At 33.4% G+C, this 21149-nt stretch overlaps 1 protein-coding gene across 2 annotated transcripts in view; it reads left to right on the top strand.

Annotated features, from left to right (window-relative positions):
- F13b (coagulation factor XIII B chain) overlaps positions 1-20907 on the top strand; it is a 31722-nt gene extending 10815 nt beyond the window's left edge. Inside the window, exons 6-11 of one of the 2 annotated variants that reach the window (XM_004860133.3) lie at positions 846-1025; positions 1114-1299; positions 3805-3987; positions 7260-7460; positions 8219-8401; positions 18621-20907. In XM_004860133.3, coding sequence (XP_004860190.2) covers positions 846-1025; positions 1114-1299; positions 3805-3987; positions 7260-7460; positions 8219-8401; positions 18621-18838 — 1151 coding nt within the window. In that variant the 3' untranslated portion in view covers positions 18839-20907. Of the gene's footprint in view, positions 1-845; positions 1026-1113; positions 1300-3804; positions 3988-7259; positions 7461-8218; positions 8402-12571; positions 12783-18620 lie in introns of those variants that run through there. The other variant, XM_021240657.2, reaches the window with a different exon arrangement.
- Positions 20908-21149: the final 242 nt, after the last annotated feature.

Genomic DNA, 21149 nt, shown 5'->3' with positions numbered 1-21149 from the left:
TAGTAGTAATTTGTTAACAGTGGCAATAGGAAACTAATATAATCAGCATTTTACAGTTAAGAATGGAATTTAATTCAGATAGATAGGGGTGCAGGAACAGATTTGTCACCTGTTATGAATTTACTTTGGAGCTTTGAGTTTCTTTTTAACATGGAAGAGATAATAGTGCCTACTCAAGAAAGCTATTTAAAGAAGATGGTGACTATAAAATGCTGTTTTATTACCCTCTTCGTTATTTCATCAGCACACCACACACTCAGCAGCTTCAAGTCACAGCAGTACCTTATTTCAGTTTATTTAGGATAGCGTCTGAGAGTAGTCTACTGGCTCCTCTGCATCACAGTCTAACAAGGCTGCAATCAAGGTGGACTTGAAGTCTCACCGGAGGCTTGGTTGGGAATTAATCTTCCAAACTCAACCGGGGCTCTTGGCAGCATTTAGTGCTCTGCAGACTGTTGAACTTGAGTCTCAGTTTCTAGCTGGTTGTCAGCTGGTGACAGCCCTCTGCCCCTTGTCGAGTAGCCTTCTTCATCTGGAAGCTCATAATGTGGCCACTTGCTTCTTCAAAACCAGCAAGAAGAGAGAACCTTTTAGCAAGGATGGCATTACAAGTTTATGTTGCACAATCATGAGTTTATCATGTTCACTGTACACTATTGACTAGGAGCAAGTAAAGTCCCACACGTGGAGAGGGATGTTATACAAGGAAGTAAATTCTAGGAGCCGAGAGTCATGGAGCTGTTCCTAGAATCTGACTCACTTTCTGTGGTGCTCGACATCATGATCTAATTAAATCTCTACTTTTTGCAATTGCATGTCTAAACATACTGATATTTTTCCACAAGGAAGAAGAAATAGATGCCCTTCTCCACCTCTGCCTCTAAACTCCAAAGTTCAAAAATATTCCACAAGTTATCGTCATGGTGAAATAATTCATATAGAATGTGAACTTAATTTTGGGATCCAGGGCTCAGAAGAAATACATTGTGAAAATGGAAAATGGACAGAGCCTCCAAAATGCATTGGTTGGTAACATCTTGAATAAACTTTACCTGAAATGAAATCTGCATATGTAACCAAGTATTTTCTTCTCTTTAAATTGTACTTTTTCAGAAGAAAAGGAGAAGGTCGCCTGTGGGGAACCACCTTTCATTGAGAATGGTACAGCAAACCTGCACTCTAAGATTTATTACAATGGGGATAAAGTGACATATAGATGTGAACGGGGCTTCCAACTCCATGGATCAAATGAGATAACTTGTAACCGTGGAAAATGGACCCTTCCCCCTGAGTGCGTTGGTATGTATACTACAATTAACATCAATAAATGGTTAACCCTATAGGGCAAAATTTTTTATAGTGTTTATTTTATCTACATACTCATGGACAGAGGCCACTGCTTACAAAAGTTAGAAACACTTCTCTACTTTATCTACTCTGCTACTTGTTTGGGTGTATGGAGCTATCTGTAGAATTTAAGTGAATGTAAATAATTAGGAAGGTAAAAATAATGTAAGCACCATAGCCCGTGAGTTCTAATGACTGTGCATTAACTCAGGCTGTGCTTCATTAGAGGAGCAAATAAAGGCAGGTTGAATTGAATGATTGGCCATGTGCATGATCCACTTCCTGTGCCTGTATGTCCCACACTTTAGGAAAGAGCACTATGTTGTTGATTTTGTATAAGTTCTGCTGATACCACTGTGCATCTTGCCATTCTGAACCCTGTACCCCTCTGAAGCATTTCCTGGTTCTCCAATTTTGCTGAAGGGAACCACCAGGCCACACAATCAGTCTTGAGTGGTACCTTCCTGCCCTCCTTCTCACTGTTGATCCAATATTGAAGAGAGTTCCACAAACGTGTTTACCCCAAATATTAACTGTATAGGACAAAAGATATGAAGAGTGCCAAATAAATTAGCAGAAGATGAGAATGATTCTAGAGAACAAAATTGATATTTTTATCAATGAGTTAAAGGAGAACTGAGATGAAGAGAAATGAGAAGGAAGAAAAGTGGATAATGCCAAAGGGAAGTTTTAGAATTGATCATAATCTATAAGTTAAAGAACATAATTTTCTTTTTTTTCATTAAGTTTAATGGTACATTTTAGGTATACAATACAGTTACATTCATCATTGGGATCTTGTACCTTTACATGATGTATCTTGGTTCTTATTTTTTCCCCATTCCCCTGTTCTTCCTTCACTCCCTTCACCCTTCCGTATTTACAAAGACTTTGTTTCCATTTTTTTCCTTTTTTCGTATTTTTTTCTTTTCCCTTCTTTTCTTTCCCCTACCCCTCCCACTTCCCCTACTCTTTTAGACCTTTTCTTCCTATTTCACAATATGAATTATACATTTTGATCCTTATTCGCACTTTTAGTTTTTCATACCAGAGAAACTATTCAGTATTTACATGTGTGTCCAATTTATTTCACTTAAGAGTATGGCCTCAATGTGCATCCACTTAGCTATAGATGTCTCTAGTTTCTTGTTCTTTATGGCTGAATAGTACTCTATTTTATAGAAAAACCACATCTTCTTTATCCAGTCTCCAGTTGATGGACAATTGGGCTGTTTCCAAGCTTTAGCTATTACAGACTGTGCCGCTATAAACATGGGTGCACATATATCACTGTGGTGTGATTCTTTTAATTCTTTTGGAAAGATACCCAGCAGAAGGATAGCTGGGTCAAATGAGACTTCCAACCCTAGTTGTTTGAGGTATCTCCGTATCGATTTCTATAGTGGTTGCACCAGTTTGTACTCCTGCCAACAATGAAGAAGGGTTTCTTTCTCCCCACAACCCCTCCAGCATTTGTTATTGGTTGATTTCTTGATAGCAGCCATTCTTACTGCGGTGAGGTGGAATCTCAGCATTGTCTTGATCTGCATCTCTCCAATGACCAGTGATGTTGAATATTTTTTCATATATTTATTTGCTGCTTTTACTTCTTTGTCTGAGAAATGTCTGTTCATTTCAGATGTCCATTCCTGAACTGGTTCTTTATATTTGGGAGGTCTGATTTTTTTGAGTTCTTTATTTATTTTAGATAGTAGACCTTTGTCTGAGAAACAGCTGGTAAAATTTTTTTCCAACATAGTATATTGTCTCTTTACACTGTTGGTGGTTTCACTTGCAGTGCAAAAACTTTTTAATAAGATGAGATCCCAGTTATTGATTCTTTGTGCTAATTCCTGTGCTACTGAGGATTTGTTCATAAAGTTTTTTCCTATGCCAATGTCTTCAAGAGTTCTACCTAACTTATCTTCCAGCAAGTTTAGCATTTCTCTTTTAATATGTAGATCTTCAATCCACTTCGATTTTAGTTTAGTGCATGGTGAAAGATAGGGGTCTAGTTTTAATCTTTGGCAAGTTGAAATCCAGTTTTTCCAACACCATTTATTAAAGAGGCTATCTTTTCTCCAGTGAAGATGGTTGGCTCCTTTGTCAAAGATGAGGTGGCTGAGTGTGTTGGGAGTTGTTTCTGCATCTTCTAGTCTATTCCACCGAAGAATATAATTTTCTTTCTATGCATTTTAAGAATGTCTTTATTATAATTCCTTCACAATCAAGAGAGGGCAAAAATATGCATACATGTTCTTGCTCTGTATTGTTGTTTAGTAAATTTTTAAAAAGTACCCAAGCTGAACATTTTTAAAATTTATGATGAATTTAGAATAGAAATCAATTGCCTGAATTATATCATATAAGTATTAAGATACCATATTTTGGGGTACTGTTATATTATTATATCCTGTTATAGGTTCATATTAATTTGAAAATAATCTCCTTTCTTAGAAAATAATGAGAATTGTAACCCTCCACCTGAAGTAACAAATGGGGCTGTTATTGATGGGTTATTGTCAAGTTATACAACAGGATCCTCAGTGGAATATAAATGCAATGAATATTATTTATTGAAAGGATCAAAAATATCTCAGTGTGAACAAGGAAAATGGTCATCCCCACCTGTTTGCTTGGGTAAGAGAGAACACACTGAATTTCTTTTTCTATTATGCTGTATTTGTATGTGACTTTCTTATAGTATTTATAGCATAGACACAATTTGTATAAATCTTTTTTTCTCAAATGTTTCACTACTCATTTATGTAAGTAGAAAATCTTTAATATCTTAGTGCCTGGGGCTATATTAGTTCTTACTCCATTAATTTTTAGGGAAATATACATAGCATAGAATTTACAATTTGAACATTTTAGGTGCATGATTTAATAGCATCAAGTACATTCAAATTTTTGTGACCAGTTAATTTTCATATTTTTCCCCAAACTGGAAACTTTCCCCAACTATAGTTCTCAATGAGTCTGCTTGTATTCCCCTTACAATGTCATTTGGAGAGAAGACTAATCAGCCCAGTTCTTTCCTTTGTAGAACACATTGCTATTAGCTTTGCTGCAACTTCATTTCCACCCAAATGATCATCTTTGTTACATATTGTTGATAGCATATAAATGTTTACAGCTACTCTTAGTGTATTTTGGGTTAAGGCATGGCATAATGAACATTCATATTTCAGGTGGAGAATCGAGGCAGTTATCAAAACACTCAGAAAACCTTGAGCAAATATTATTTATTTTTTGGTCTCAAACCAATAGATTTACCTCCTTTTTTTCTTTATTTCTTTTTTTTTTTTTTTTTGGCATCAGGGACCAAACTCGGAACCTTGTGTTTGGGAGGCAAGCAGTAGAACCACTGAGCTAAATCCCCGGCCCAATTTGCCTCCTTTTTTGACTTTCCTTGCTGGAGGTGCACTTAAAAGCAATGCAACTCTTCATTACAGTTGAAATGAGCATGTTACAATATGACTTTTACAAGTGGGCAATGCATCCTAAGCTTCCTATAAATTAAACTATAAAATATTCACTTTGACATGTCCATTCACTTAAAAGTAATGCAATTTTAAAGTCCAAAAGCAAATCATTGTTATTTACCAAAATATTAATAATTGATGCAATAGAAAACAGAAAATTTCAGTAACTTTATCTGAAACAATTAATGACTGTGATGAAAGTCTTCTAATTAATTTGTTACATACACAACACAAAAATGCTAGCACACTATACAAATAAGTGTCTTGCTATTTTTCCACTTAAAATGCGTTATAAGCATTGTTTAACTTACTTCTACCTATATATTTTTATGGCTGCATAGTATTTAATAGTGCAGGTATGCCATAATTAATATAATCACTTTACTGATGAATGTTTAAAATGCAACCTTTTTACATTCCAAACAATATGCTTTATAATTAAATATTTGTGCATTTAAAATCTTTATTTTCAGTTTAAAAAATTAATTATATTTATTTTGTCCATGTTTTGTTTTCTTTTTTTTTTGTACTGGGGATCAAACTCAGGACCTAATGTTTTGTTTTCTTGTTTTCCATATTTCTTGAATTAAAATTTCCAGGCCAAAGATATCTGGAATTTTAATTTTTTTGTTAATTCCCAAATTGCCTTTCAAAAAGTTTATTATTATTTTTAACTCATCATAAATTAAAGTAAGGGCTTTTTCCAGGTGTGGTGGTGCATGCTTATTATCCCAGCACTTAGGAGGCTAAGGCAGGAAGGTTGCTGCAAGTTCAAGGCCAGCCTGAACTACGTAGCCAAGCCCTGTCTTAAAAAAATTAAAAAAGTGAACATTTTAATCTTCACATTCTATTAATCTAATCAGGAAATGATTTATTTATAATCAGTTTGTTATTTTCCAGTGTTTTAGTGGCAATGTATTTTTTTCCATGAATGATTGATAGTTTAGCCATTTCCCCATACTCATAAAAGCTTTATATATGAATTATATTATGCATTTGGGAATTATATATATTGTAACTATTTTTAATTTTTATTTATGTTTTTAAAAATATAAATCAATTTATGTCTTGACTCTTAAGCTCTTTTAACTTTCGTTTTACAGTTTCTCCTTTCCAAGTAATTAATTCTTAGTGTGCTGTTTCCATTCAAATTCAAATACATCTTCATCTGTACTTTTTCTGTTGCTCTCATATTTTCTTTAAAGTCCTTGATATTTTATGATGTGATTAAGATAGGATTGATATTTTATGTAATAGAATTGTAGTCACCCTGACAACAGAGTAGATTAAAATAGTGATGGGAAAGGTAGTAATGAAACACTCTCTTGCTGAGTGACAAGTTTCAAAGAAATCTGCTGATCCTCATCTGAAGCAGTTACTCCAAGGCTTTTAGGTGTGGCACCAAAGAAAATGCCGAAGTCAGTCACTGTCATCAGGGCAAGGGAGAGAGATTTCATATCTTGCTTATCTGTTGGGATTGAGAATGGAATCGCTACAGATTTGGGTAACAACATTGGGAAAAGGAGTAGAATTTTCTACCCGAATTATTACTGCTGACACGAGGCTTTCCAACCTCTGCCTGCTCATCCTGCCTGCTCTGACTGCTCCAGCCCTTCTGGTCGCCTGACTCTTCCTCAAACAAGCCAAGCTTGCTCTTACCTCTGGCTCTTCATGTTGGGTGTTTCTTCTGCCAGAGGAAATGATATGGCTTACTCCTTAACCTTCTTCAAGTTTCAGTGCAAATGCTCCTTATTTAGGCTCATCCCACTGATTTTTCTTAAAAGGAAACTGTCCTTTGCCAACTCCTTCCTCACCACCACTCTTTTTTAAATGTTATTTTTCATATGCTATAGTTTAAAGATGTTCTCAAATTATAAAATTCATATATTTATTTCATTATTTATTGTGGAATTTCAGCTAGAGGGCAAGTTATGAGGTCATAGGTCTTTGCTTATCCATTGATATATACTGAGTGGACAGTTTTCTATAAATTTGTACATTAAGTAATCTTCCGTTTCAAGCGTATTATTTTACCAAAAGTAAATCATGGTTAACTTAACTGGTTTATGGTCTTAAACATTAATTTTAATGGTTCAAATTAATTTATTTTAATCTATGACATAATGAAAATAGTAAGAAATGTATAAATTCATTCATTTGATAGCAATAAGGTATTATTTTATTATCTATATCTGTGAGGAACCCTAATAATGATGTCAAATATAAAATATCATTTTTTGATGTTTGTTCTAATTTTTATTTTTAAAATGTCACTTTTTTTTTTTTTTTTTGGTACTGGGGATCGAACTCGAGTCCTTGCGCTTGTGCTGCAGGCAGCGAAACCACTGAGCTAAATCTCTGGCAAATGTCACTTTCATATTTATCATATGAGCAAAGAATGTAAGAGAAAATTTTGTTTTTCAGAGCCATGCACTGTTGATGTGGATTATATGGACAGAAATAACATAGAGATGAAATGGAAATATGAAGGAAAGGTCTTACATGGAGACTTGATCGACTTTGTCTGTAAACAAGGATATGATTTGTCTCCATCGACTCCATTGTCAGGGTTTTCGGTGCAGTGCAATAGAGGAGAAGTGAAATATCCTTTATGTGTTAGAAAAGGTAAAATCAGAATACTTTTTAGCAATTCCCCATTAATAGATATTAACCATCTAAGCAGTTTTTCATCTTCTTTCCTCGTATCTGTAAATTGGGAGTGATCCAACTTTCAGTGAGAAACTTCACTTCAATGAGAAGACTAGGCCGCTATATTTTAATTCCAAAAAGTCAGTTATATGAAGGAGAAAAGTCAAGAGGTTTTATAAATATCATCAGACTATTAGAGGATTGATTATCTTCATGTTAACACTCAACAACTCTGCAAAGCATCACTACTTAGGCTTTGCTGGACCATTGTCTCAGAAAGCAGCTTGATGCAGAAGTGAGAGATCTTGTATACTCCTTGGTTACAGAGATTATTACTTTTTATTTGTTTTTATTTTGTTTTTGAGACAGAGCCTTGCTGTGTAGCTCAGGCTGGCCTTGAACTATTACTTTTAATTTTAAAAAAGGAAGATAATACATATGGAATGCAAGAGTTAAGAGAGATCTCATACACTTTCACTCTTCTCTAGATGGAAAGGGAAAGATAAAGCAGTGGTAGTATTTGATAGTTGTAAATGTGTACTTAAATTTTGTAACATGGAATTCTAATAATAACTTGTATAGCATGACATTATTGCGGACATATTTCCAATATATAAAATATGTGAGAATTGGTATAAATGCCTTTAGCACAGTGAACTACCTCATTTTATTTCTGTAACAATTATTTAAAAACTTGATGCAATTCATTATAGACTTTAAAATCATTTTTTTAGAATCTAAAGGAATATGTGCATCTCCTCCACTTATAAAGAATGGAGTCATTATTAGTTCAAAAGTAGGCACCTATGAGAATGGTTCCTCTGTAGAATACAGATGTTTTGATCACTATTTCCTACAAGGATCTAAGGAGGCCCATTGCATAGACGGAGTGTGGACCACACCACCATTGTGTTTAGGTATGTACAGCATTACTAAATTTGCATCTATGTAATGAAATAAAATGTCATTGGAGTCAATATGACATTAATATAATGTTTAACTTGCATTTCTGCTATTTATTAGTATTTCTATTTAATCACTGGCTTGTATTCTTTCCTCTACATTATGAATAACTGTAGTCCAATTTACTCCAATAAATACTTACTAAGTGGAAACCATGAATTAGGTACTAGTTTGTTGTTTAGGCTATCAGATGTGTAAGCAAAGTAGTATAGGACAGCATGTTAACAATTATCACTCAGTCTAAGTGGTACTACAATAGAAAACATGAGTACAATAGGGGAACAGAGAAATGGCCTCCCTAATATGGAAAAATGAAGCAACTCAATGCCTTCTTAACAAGGAAGCCTGCTAGAGGTCACCATGTTTACCAATATTCTCAGAAAGCAAAGAACGTATCTGTAAATAATAAGAAAATGTTTCTTTGTTTCCAATTCTGACTTGTTTCAATAATGCATCATTAAGTGTGGTATTATGAGCACTTTTTTAAAAGTTAGGGGGCCGGGGATTTAGCTCAGTGGTGCTGCCGCCTGCCTCACAAGCGCGAGGTCCCGAGTTAGATCCCAAGTACCAAAAAAAAATTAGGTTAAAGATAAAGAAACATTCTATTTCTAGTTTGAGACAAGTATTTAAAAAATAATCTTCAGTGTGTGTTTAATTGTATCAATATCTGTTGGAATAATCAGATGCTGATTACTTTTTTCCTGTACAGTAAGTGAATTATATTGCTTCTTTTCGAGTGTTAAAGCATTATTATATTCTGTTAAGAAATCTTGCATGGTTGTGATGAATTAGGCTCATTACATGTTGGCAGGTTTTATTTGCTAGTATTCTACTGAGGAGTTTTGCTACTGATTTTCATGAGAGTGATCGGTCCTTTGCTTTCTTTTTAGTTTCGGTATAAAACTTCTGCCAACCTTATACAATGAGTTAATGAGTTGAGAAGTGTTTTCTCCTTTTCAATTATCTGGAATTTGTGATATTTTGATTTCTTTCTTAATAATTGTTAATAACTCATAAAGAAAGCCAGCTAGCTCCTGAGGTTTTTTTGTGGAAGGATTTTAATGACAGCTTCAATTTGTTTAATAGATATTAAGTTGTCACTCTTCTCAGTTTTGGTAGGGAGGCTTTTTTTAAAGAATTTATCCCTTTTATCTAAGTTGTCAAAATAGTTGGCATAAATTGATTCTCAACATCTTTTTACTCTCATTTTAATGTTTTTAGTGATGGATCTTTTGTTATTACTGCTTTTAACATGTATCTCTTTTTTCATGGAAGATTTTTCTATAAACCTTATTCGTCAATAACTGATAAAAGTAGTCTGTGTACTTTGTTAGTTTTTCGTAGAACCAATATTTACATTTGCTGATTATTTTATCAAATGTTACTTTGTATTTGACTAAATTTATGCTCCTCTCTTCATCATTTCATCTTTTATTGAGGTTATTTTATTATTCATTTTCTTGTTTAAATGGATATCTAGGTTACAATTTGGCTTTTATGGGTTTTAATTTTATTTAATTATTTTTTATTTAAAAATTTTTTTTCCTTAAGTTCTTCTATTAGTACCTTTTAGGTATACAGTATGTTTACATTTATCATTGGGTGCTTGTACCTGAACATGATGTATCTTAGTTATTTTTTTTCCCCTTTACCTGTGTGCCCTTCACCACCTCCCACCCTTCCCTGTTTACATAGAAAATTAAAAAAAATTAAGAACAAGAGCAAAAAAAATAGTGGTAATTTTGAAAATAACAAATAGAAGATACAAATGAAGGGCCTCCTTCAGGGTATGTCTCTGCTGTCACAATAGAGAATGTGGGCAGCAGTGTGCAGTTATAAGTCAATGAGTCTCAGTGAGTCAGTCACAGACCCTTGAGATTCAGGCAGATTTCTGGCTGCAAGTCCCCAGTTGAGCTCTCTGTCCTCATGCAAGGTTGAACTGTGCAGGGTTCTATTGAAGGTTCCAGCTGTCCTTCCCCTGAAGATAGTCCAGGTTCCGATGGGAGGTGATGATCCCTCCAGCTTACCAAGCACAGTGGTCTGGTGTGCCTTTATTGCAGAGATTCTCTTCACTTTTTTAGTGGGCTAGTTTTCATCAGGGAGCCTGAGAGAGGCCCTCTCTCTGTTGTTCAGTTCCTCTCCATCTCCTGGTTACAAGTGGGCGGAGCAAGCCCGAGGGGGCAGGTTGCAGTCAGCCCCAGACCACTCTGCCTAGTGAGGCTAAGCTGGGGCTGCTGGGCGTGCCCGCGGGCGGGGGGTCCTCACCGTCTCTGTCTCCTGCTTGCAAGTGGGCAGGTCATGGGTTTTTAATATATGACATCGAGGATACAAATTTCTGACTGAGTACAACTTTAATTTCATCCCCCCAATTTTTGTTTGTGACTTGTTTCTTTGTGCAGAAGATTAAACCCAGGGCCTTCACACTGAGCTCCAAGTCCCCAGCCCCTCTTTATTGTTTTACTTTGAGACAGGGTCTCCCTAAGCCACTAAGCTTCCTAGGCTGGGTTCGAACTTGTGACCTTCCTGCCTCAGGCTCCCAGAGTCCTAGGGTTACAGGTGTGCGCCTCTAGCAGCTTTTACATATTTGTATACTTTGGATTTTCACTATCATTTATTTCAACAAAATTTATAATATCCATTTTGATGCCTTTTATGCATTCTGAATCATTATAGAATTTCTTTTTAAAGCTTTAATCATTAGGGAAATTTTCTAAGTTTTTATATTTTTAGTTATTGATTTAACAAACGTGTGTTTTATTGGGATATATACTTTTATCTTTGGAAAAATTTGACTTTCTCAGTGTCGGTTTTACTGTTCCATATATGTCAATGGAGTGGAATTTTGCTTTTGTTTTTAATAAATTCATAGATATACTGATTTTGTGTTTGATTATTTTCTTGTCAATTACTAAGAGAAGTATTTTTGATTATCTCCATGCTTTTAAAAAGATTTCTCAGGCTGGGGATTTAGCTCAGTGGTTCCTCTGCCTGCCTCGAAAGCACAAGGTCCCCAGTTTGATCCCCGGTACCAAAAAAAAAAAAGATTTCTCATTTCAGTTTTACTAGTTTTTATTTTGTGTTTTAATTCTATTTTATTAGGTATGCAGAAATTGAGGCATGTTAAGTCTTGATGTATTGGCCTTCTATAATTTAAAAGAATTCTATCTATAGACAAGTTTTATTTGTCTTATTGTCTTGGAGTTTGAATTCCCTATATCATAGAGCTTTGGCGAACATTTTCACAGTAGACATTTTATATCTTTTGATTTTCAACTTTCTGATTTCTTACTTTTAATGTGCATTTCTTATAAAAAATTTATTTTAAAAATTTAAATAAAAATTTATTTTAAAATATATTTAATCTGATAATATTTTTCTTTAAAATGAAGTATTTAGTTCATTTACTTATATATTTTGGATTAGCCCTATCATTTTATTATACTAGACATTATTCTATTTTTAAATTATTCTGTTGTTTTTTAATTTTCTTATTGATATATTAAATTTTGTTATACTATTTAATCATCATTAGCTTGATTATACTTTTCTCTAGCTTTCTCTTAATGTTCTCATAAAGATTATATTATACAAGGACCAGGGATTTACCTCAGTGGTTCTGGCACCTGCCTTGCACGGACAAGGTCCTGAGTTTGATCCCCGGTACCAAAAAAAAAAAGGATTATATTATACAACCTCAATTTTTATAAGCCAATGTAAATCAGTTCTTTTATCATTTCTCTAGGACATTAAAATGTTTTTACTTTATTTAAAAGTTCAAGTTTTTGTAATATTTTCCAGTTTTTATGTTATGTTGTCACGTGCTCTAATTCTACAGGTAATTTAAGTTCCAGAGATCTTACTAACATTATTTGTCCAACAATACTCTTTTAGATTTACGCATATATTTATCAATGAACTTGCCCCCATCCTTTCTAGCTTTTGTTGTTGTTGTTATTGTTTTTCCCTAGGATAATTTTACTTATCCTGAAAAAATTATTTCTTCATTATTTTCTGGATTTTGATTGTAAATATCTTTGTTTTCCTTCAGTTTCAATGGATCTTTGTTTTTCTTTTTCCCACAGCTAATCTCTTATTTAATTTTGTTTTCTTCTTTTTTTTTTTAGTACCTTGGATCGAACTGAGGTCCTTGCGCTTGCGAGGCAGGCGCCGGAACCACTGAGCTAAATCCCCGGCCTGTCTCTTACTTACTTAAACCTTGTCTTGATGAAAAAGTCAACCCCAGGAAAAATTTTTTTTTAAATTTTTCTTCCCTAATTCTAGTATATATAGAAAAGATAATATATCATTACAAATTTGAATATAATCTAGAATACATGTTAATTTATTTCCATTTCCATTATTACCTACACAGAATACTTGTCTTTTTAAGTCTGTCTTATTTTCCTTAACATGATGATCTCCAATTTCCTTAATATGATGATCTCTAATTCCATTTTGCTACAAATGACATGATATCATTTTATACTTCATCTGCAAAGACATATATAGACTGAAAGTGAAAGGATGAAACATGATATTCCAAGTAAATGGTATCCAAAAGTAAGCAGGAGTACATAAACTCAAATCTGACAAAGCAAATTTCAAGACAAAATTAATTAAAGGAGACAAAGAAGATCACTACATATTGGTAAAGGAAACAATTCACCCAAAAGATATAACAATTGTAGATGTATATGTATTGAACATTGGTACATTCAATTTCATAAAACAAACAATATTGGTCATAACAGGACAGATAGGCTCCAATAAAATAATAGTGGGTGACTTTAATATCCTACTCTTACCAATAGATAAGTCATCTAGACAAAAAAAATCAACAAAGAAATATCAGAGTTAAACTACAATATAGACAAATGGACTTAAAAGACATCTAAAGATCATTTTGTCTAAAAATTTCAAAATTCACATTCTTTTCAGGAGATCATGAAACATTCTTCACTGAGATCATTTTTTTAAGTTATAAAGCAAGTCTTAACAAGGACAAAAAAATTGAAATGATTTATTGCAACTTATCAAATCAAAATAGAATGAAATTAGAAATCAATAGTAAATCACAGAAGCTATATTAACAGATGGATATTGAACAGTACATTTTGGAATGATTGGTGGATCTTTGATGAAGTCCAAAGGGAAAATTTAAAAATTCCTAGGCTAAATGAAAAATTTAAAACAGCATACTAGAATTTGGGATATAGCAAAAGTAATTCTAAGAAAGAAATTTATGCCTAGTAGTGCCTACATTAAAAAGTCTGAAGAACTCAAATAAATAGCCTAATGAAACAATTCAGTCTTAGAAAATCAAGATAGAATCCAACCCAAAACCAGTAAAGGAAAGAAACAATAAAGATCAAAGCTGGAGTCAATAAAAGAGTAAAAAAAAATATAAAAGTTCAATTAAATAAACCACTGTTACCTTAAAAAGATAAACAAGATGGATAAACCCTTATGCAGCTAACCAAATGAGAAAAATGACCCAAATTAAAAGAATCAGAAGTGAAAAAGGAGATAAAATTACAATGGATAATATTGAAATCTGGATGATCTGGGACTGTTTTGAAAACTTATATTCCAATAATTTGGAAATATAGAAAACATGAATAAATTTCTAGACATATAGGACCTCCCAAAACAAAACAGGATATATAAAACTTAAATAGATGAATCATAAGCAGTGAGATTCAAGCAATAAGTCTTCCATAAAAGAAAAACCCAAGACTAGACAGATTCTCTGATAAATTTTATGAGACATTTAAAAGAGAACTAAAACCAATGCTCCTCAAGCCATTCCTGAAATAAAGAAATATTTCCAAACTCACTAAAGCCAACATCACTGTGATACAAAAACCAGATAAGAACACAACAACAAAGAAACCATAGACTAATATCCTTGATTAACACAGACACAAAAGTCCTCAATGCAATTCTTGCAAGGTGTATTCAACAACACATTGAAAAGATCATACGTCGTGATCAAGTTGATTTCATATTGGAGAATGTAAGGATGGTTCAACATATACAAATAAATAAATGTAATACAGTACATAAAGAAAAGCAGGGATAAAAATCACCTGATAATCTCAATAGATGCAGAACTTGTGAATTCGATGTCCCTTTATGATAAAAGCCCTGACAAAACTAAGTATAGAAGGATCTCACTTTGACATAATACAGGCTATATATGAGAAACCCAAACCCAGCTTCATACTCAGTAAGGGGAAACTGAAAGCAATTCCCCTAAAATTGGGAGCAATACAAGGGTGTCTATTCTCACCAATCTTATTTAATATGGTACTTGAAATTTTAGTCAGAGCCATCAGGCAAGAGAAAAACTAAAAAAGACACAAATAGGAAAGGAGGAAGTCAAATTGTCCCTGATTTGATTATATTTTTAGAAAACTTTATAGCTTCCATCAAAGTATTATTAAAAGTAATATAGCCGGGGATTTAGCTCAGTGGCACCGTGCCTGAGTTCAGTCCCCGATACCAAAAACAAACAAACAAACTAATATAAACAAATTCAGCAATTAGCAGGATACAAAACCAAAGTACAAAAGCCAGTGGCTTTTATGTACACCAATAATGATTCAACTGAGAGGAAAATCAGAAAAACAATTCCATTCATAATAGCTTAAAATACCTTCTTACAAACCTAAACAAAGAGGTTAAAGACCCCTACAAGGAGAATTATAAAACATGGAAGAAGGAAATTGAAGAAAACTATCATAGTCACTTTCTTGTTGCTGGGGAAAATATACCCAGTATCCACAACCTAAAGGAGTAGAGGTTTATTTTGGCTATCTCAACCTATGGTCTGCTAGTTCAAGACAAAAACAGCACAATGGAAGGACATGGGTGGAGGACAGCACTCATTCCAGACAGCTAGGATGCAGAGAGAGAGAAGGGAGAAGCTGGGTAAGGAAGCAAAGCCTTCTAGGTCATGCCCCAAGAGACTTGCCTCTTTGGCTAGGCTCCACCTCCTAACAGCACATTCAGCCCCTCAGGGCCAGTTACTTTCCCAAAAGCCCATCTTTGAACACACGAGGCTTCTGGAGGTCCATAACAAAGACACTGAAAGATGGAAAGACACCCCCCACCCCCCCGCTGCCATGTTCATGGATTGGCAGAGTGAATGTTGTTAAAATGGCCACCTTATTGAAGGATATTTTTGCCTGATGCAGAATTCTAGTTTGACTCTTATTTTATTTCAGTGCTTTAAAAAAATGTCATTTTATCCTTTTGTTTTTTAAGAAAATAAATATTTTTATTCAGTATCATTCAAAACATTTTTATTGGCAAATATTAATTACATAGAATAATGGCTTTGTTGTGGCATATTCAAGGCTACATATATTGTACTCTGGTTCCAGTTTTATAGGGTTTGTTAAATAATTAAATGTCATTGTTAATGGAACTTCTTGAAAATTCTGTACCCTTCTGTGCAGTTTTTCAGACTTTTCTTTTTCCGTATCCTCAGCAGATTAAGTTGGACTAAATATGGGTTTCTTTGTGTATTTTATTCTTCAAGTTGTTAGTACTTCTTGAATCTTGAAGTACTTGATATCTTTTGTAGTTTTTAGAAATATTTGTCTAGTATCTTTTCAAAAATTACTGTTGTTATATATTCTGTCTTCACCCTTTGTGAGATTCCTCAATATACATCACATCTTCTTCTGCTCATCTTTTTAACCTATATTTTTCCTCTCTTTCTAACTTCTATTTTACTTTCATATTTTTTCTACTGATTGCTTTTGGAAATTTTAAAAAATCATCTATTTGTTTTAATTTGGTAGTTTTTGTCCAGTTCAACAATCTTCCTTTCAGATAACCCCAGTCGCCTTTAAATTCACCTGTTGAGTTCTCAATCTCAGTGATTACCTTTCTGCTTCTAGAATTTTCACTTCATTCTATTTTTAAAATTTGAGACGCCTGGTGAAGGAGTCCATTTTGATACCAAGTTGTTAACTGTATGAATTTCACTTATCTTTAAGTGTATGTCTGTACAGTCCAAAATCAGGATCATCTTGTAGGCCTGTTTCTATATTCTAGCCTTATTTCTGATACTTCTGTTAATAATTGGATGGTTATCAAATCTTGTGTAGGACATTTTAGCAGTTTAAGACTATGTTATTGTATTCTACAGAATACTCATCTCATCTTCTGGCTAAAGAGTAGGCCATGGGCACTGTCTCAACCCAATGGGAAATGAACCTTCTAGTGTTTGTTTTCAGACATGTGTTTGCACATCATCATAGAATGTAACCTTTCACAGTTCTGTAGAGTTTGATTTGTGCACCTACCTCCTTATTAATTGATGTATCAACTTGGAGAGTGCCAGATGCCCAGCACAACTTTTTATTCTATCTGCATGGCTCTTCATCCTCTTCTGCACCAGTCAGGAGTCAGCAAATAGCTCAAGGGAAAGAGTGCAGAGTATCAAGCTCATTTTTCTATACTTATTCCTCTGAGCTTTTGAATTTTCAAGTCTTAGCTGCCTTGACAAACCTGAACTCCTATTTTCCTATTCCCAAACCCCATGAGATTTTCAAAAGCTCTGCTGGCTCTTCACCTGTTATTGGCTATTCTAGTCTTTTTGCTCAGATGAGAATTAATGAACACACTAGCAGAAAAATATCACATGGAGTGTTGAGCTCATCTAAATGAACTTCTTTCTAGAACTTTAGCTTGTTGACTGCCTAGGACATTCTCTGGTGCCCTGAAATACTTGCTTTTTGTCTGTTTTCCAGATTTTCTAGACCTTGGTAGAAGTGTTGGTTTGATGTAAGCCACTCTGTCATAGTTGAAAGTAGACAAATCTCCAAATCAATTTTTAGTTAAAATTGTTTAATCAATGTTTTAATTACAAGCTCATGTTTTAAAGTCAATGACATTCTAAACTAGAGCCTCTCATTCCCCCGTTTTTGTTACAGTGGGGTTGAACACAGGGCCTTTGCACTCAGCCCTTTTTGATTTTTTCTGATTTTAAGACAGGGTCTTTCTAAAGCACTAAATTGCCAGGCTGATCTAGAGCTTGCAATCCTCCTGACTTAATTTCCCAGAGCTCTGGAATTAAAGGTACACACAGCTACTAGAGTTCCATTTGATCTCATTTAAGAAACTATTTTACAGTGACCCTAAAGATTATAAATAGTTTTTTAAAAATTCTTATTCACATTATTGTCTATAACCCTAAATCATAATGTTTGAAGCATAGCATTCAATAAATACATGGAAAAATATCTGAATAAGTAAGTTTCTCAATGTATTACAGGTATATGTTTGATATATTGTATTAGAAACCCCAGACCTTTTTCCTGTCTGAGAAGTTATTCATTAATGCTACATCATTCAAGAGACAAATAAAGATGCACACACACACACACACACACACACACACACACACACACCATGTTATAAAATATTTTTATGTTTGAAAATTTTAAAACGTCAATGTTTTATCATGGGAAAAATCAGATTTTTTTTGGATATCCTAATACTTTTAAACTTTTCTTTTGTTTTGCTCTAACATATTTAGGGAAGAATACAGTAAAATTTTCAGTGCTTTTAATTTAAAATATAAAGAGAGAAAACTGTCAACTGCTTTGGATAATATCAGGTCAATAAATTTTGGATCCAGTTTGAGAATCTAGGTTGTTTTTATATTACCTATCCAAAAATCAGTGGTTGATCTTATGAATGTTTTATTTGAACTTTCTGAAGAAGAAGAAAAATGGAAAAATAGCACAGTTTTAATGAACATTAGTAACTGTCAATGCCTCCAAAAACACTTTATTTGTTTGCTGTCTTTTTTAAACCTAATGGAATACAGTTAAGTGACTGACAGGATATACTTTCCCTAACCCCAAGCACAAAGATGTAAATTGCATGTGGTGTCCTGGGGATTAAAGATATTATTATTATTATTTTTTTTATTTTTATTTTTTTTAGTACTGGGGATTGAACTTAGGACCTTGTGCTTGTGAGGCACGTGGCGGCACCACTGAGCTAATAAATATATTTTTGGACTAGAATAATAATTCTAATTTAATTGCCATTCTCTGGGATTTTAAGGTGATCATGAAAGACAACATCATGATTCCTTTTATTGCCAAGATGTATCAGGATGATTTTCTTCTCTCTTTTTTAAATCCCTAGAGCCTTGCACATTGTCTTCTGATGAAATGCAGAAGAACAATTTACTCTTGAAATGGTATTTTGACAATAGACCACATTTTCTCCATGGCGAGTATATTGAGTTCCTTTGTAGTAGAGATACTTACATAGTGGAGTTATCGCTCATTGGATCTGAGCTTAGAGTGCAGTGTGACAGGGGACAGTTGAAGTATCCAACCTGTATTCCAAGAGGAAGGTAAGAAGAAGTACCTGTGGCACACCTTGATGTCAAGATATTCATTGTGTTATAAATTTCAGAAATATCACGTTCTATAGCAGCCCTATGTTATTAAGAGTGAAAAAGAATTGTATTTTCTTCATTTTTTAAAAAACCGAGCAAAATCCTGGAAGTATGAATTATTTCAACAAACTTTGTCAGTTGCCTGTAGTCAAAGTGCTATTTGCCATTTGATGTTTGTGACACTTGGACAATTGGAAAAATAAACCAATCTGTACGTGCAATATTTAAATGTTACACCCAATGGAGTACTGCTCTGTCATAAAGAAGGGTAAACTTGAATCATTTGTAGGAAAATGAATGCATCTTAAAATCATAAATATTAAGTGAATCAAAATATGAAGTGAAATAAATCAGACACACAAGCTTAAATATCACATGGTTTCTCTTCTATGAGAACCCCAAAGTATAAAGAACAAAGTAAAAGACAGCTGATAGGGAATAGGGAGAGAGAGCATTTGCAAATGGAAATGGGGACCAGGAGGTGGAGATGGGGAGGGGAGCGGACAGCAGTGAAAATGAATGAAGATATGTTATGGACATGTAATCAGTATATGCTGCATGTGTGAACTAATAAAAAATTTAAAAAAAATTAACCATTGTGTTATGAGATAAAAAACAAAATAATATTTCTCTCATGTCTTACTGTCAGTTCTTAGTTCATATGTAACAAATAAAGGTTGGGAAACGTAAATTTACAGACCTTTATACTGAGACAAGAGAATAATTATAATTACTAAAATTATGATATTTATTTTCAGGATTGCATTTGTTTTTGTTTTTTTCAAAGAGGGTCTCACCATGTCATTCAGCGTGGCCTGGAACTCACTATGTAGTCCAGGTTGGCCTTGAACCCACAGCAATCCTCCAGCCTTAGTCTCTTGAGTTCTGGCATTACAGGAATGAGCCGCCATGCCTGGCACAACCATAATTTTGTATTAGGATTGGAATCACTTTCTGAAGTGTTTTTCCATAAGATAAATGAAATATATATTTTTACTGCCTGATAAGTGAAAAATAATCGTGTTCTTTTCTTAGAATTAAAAAAAGGATCAGAATTTTGACCTTTTTGGAGATACAATCTAAAATATCTTGTGTTTAACTATGAATATTAAATATATACTAATGGAAAAGTGCAAAAATCAAGTACATGAACTACCTGAAGATAACTTTTTAGATTCTTGTCACACTATAAAAACTTTCATAAGAATTACTAGTGGAAACATTTTTATTTCTATTTTTTATTATGATAAAAATCAATCAAAATAAATTTTGTAAAAATATTTATATATTAGTTAAATGTTTTGATATATTTTGGATTCCTCATTTCAAAGAGAAAAGAAGAATAAAAACAGGAAAAATTCAGAAAAAAGGTGAATTAGTTTAGTATATGATACCGAGTTTTCTAAAGGGAACCAATAGCATTATTTTCCAAGTATCTCTACTTGATCTTATCAGTATCTCACTATATGAAATATTGACTTGCTAAGAGCTTGTAATTAATACTTAACTAGAATTGATGCTTATTTGAAAAAATTTTCACTCTCATCAAGCATTCCTTCTTATCAAGAATCTTTGAGGACATAAAAATGAATGTCAGAAAGAAGAATAGTATTTCAACACACCATAAGATCGAGATGAAACACAATTTTTAGAGGATTATGTTGAATTATAAACCTCTTGGTATTTACTTGCTTGTAGATTTGAATCTGAATTGTTTCTGTTGGACATTTTCTTTATTTATAAATAAAATCCCCACATACCATTTCCTTTCTAGTTTGGATAATTGGAAAGTTACTCTAACCATTAATGTATATCTTTCATTTGTTAAAAAGTGATCACAAAAGGGCTAGGGATGTAGCACTGCACCTGCCTGATGAGCTCAAGGTCCTGAGTTCAATTCCTGACTTAAAAAAAAAACAAAATACAACCCTTCCTGCCCCCAAAAGCTGATCACATCAATTTATTTCTGTTTTATAATATGCATTTTCTGGACTCTACAGTTATCTTGAATATATGTGAAAAAATTTACATTCGCATTTGTCTTTATCTTCTTTATTAATATTAAGCTTCTTTTGCTTTTGACACAATAATTAGGTCCATGGTAAAAAAACCAAACATAGTAGAAATAATAAATTATAAGATATATGTGACCATTATATTTGCCACAAGATTAATAATAAAATTTGGGGGGTAATGAACTACCCCACATTCAAATATTGTCAAAAGAACATGGTTTAAAAAAGAATGACTTTTGCCATTATAAGTAATTT

This window comes from Heterocephalus glaber, unplaced genomic scaffold (assembly GCF_053883595.1).
Source record: "Heterocephalus glaber isolate CG9 unplaced genomic scaffold, H.glaber_assembly_v1.0 deba00001600, whole genome shotgun sequence".
NCBI classification, from domain to species: Eukaryota; Metazoa; Chordata; class Mammalia; order Rodentia; family Bathyergidae; genus Heterocephalus; species Heterocephalus glaber.
The sequence above is the reverse complement of the archived record's forward strand: the minus strand, read 5'-3'. Positions and strand labels throughout refer to the sequence as shown.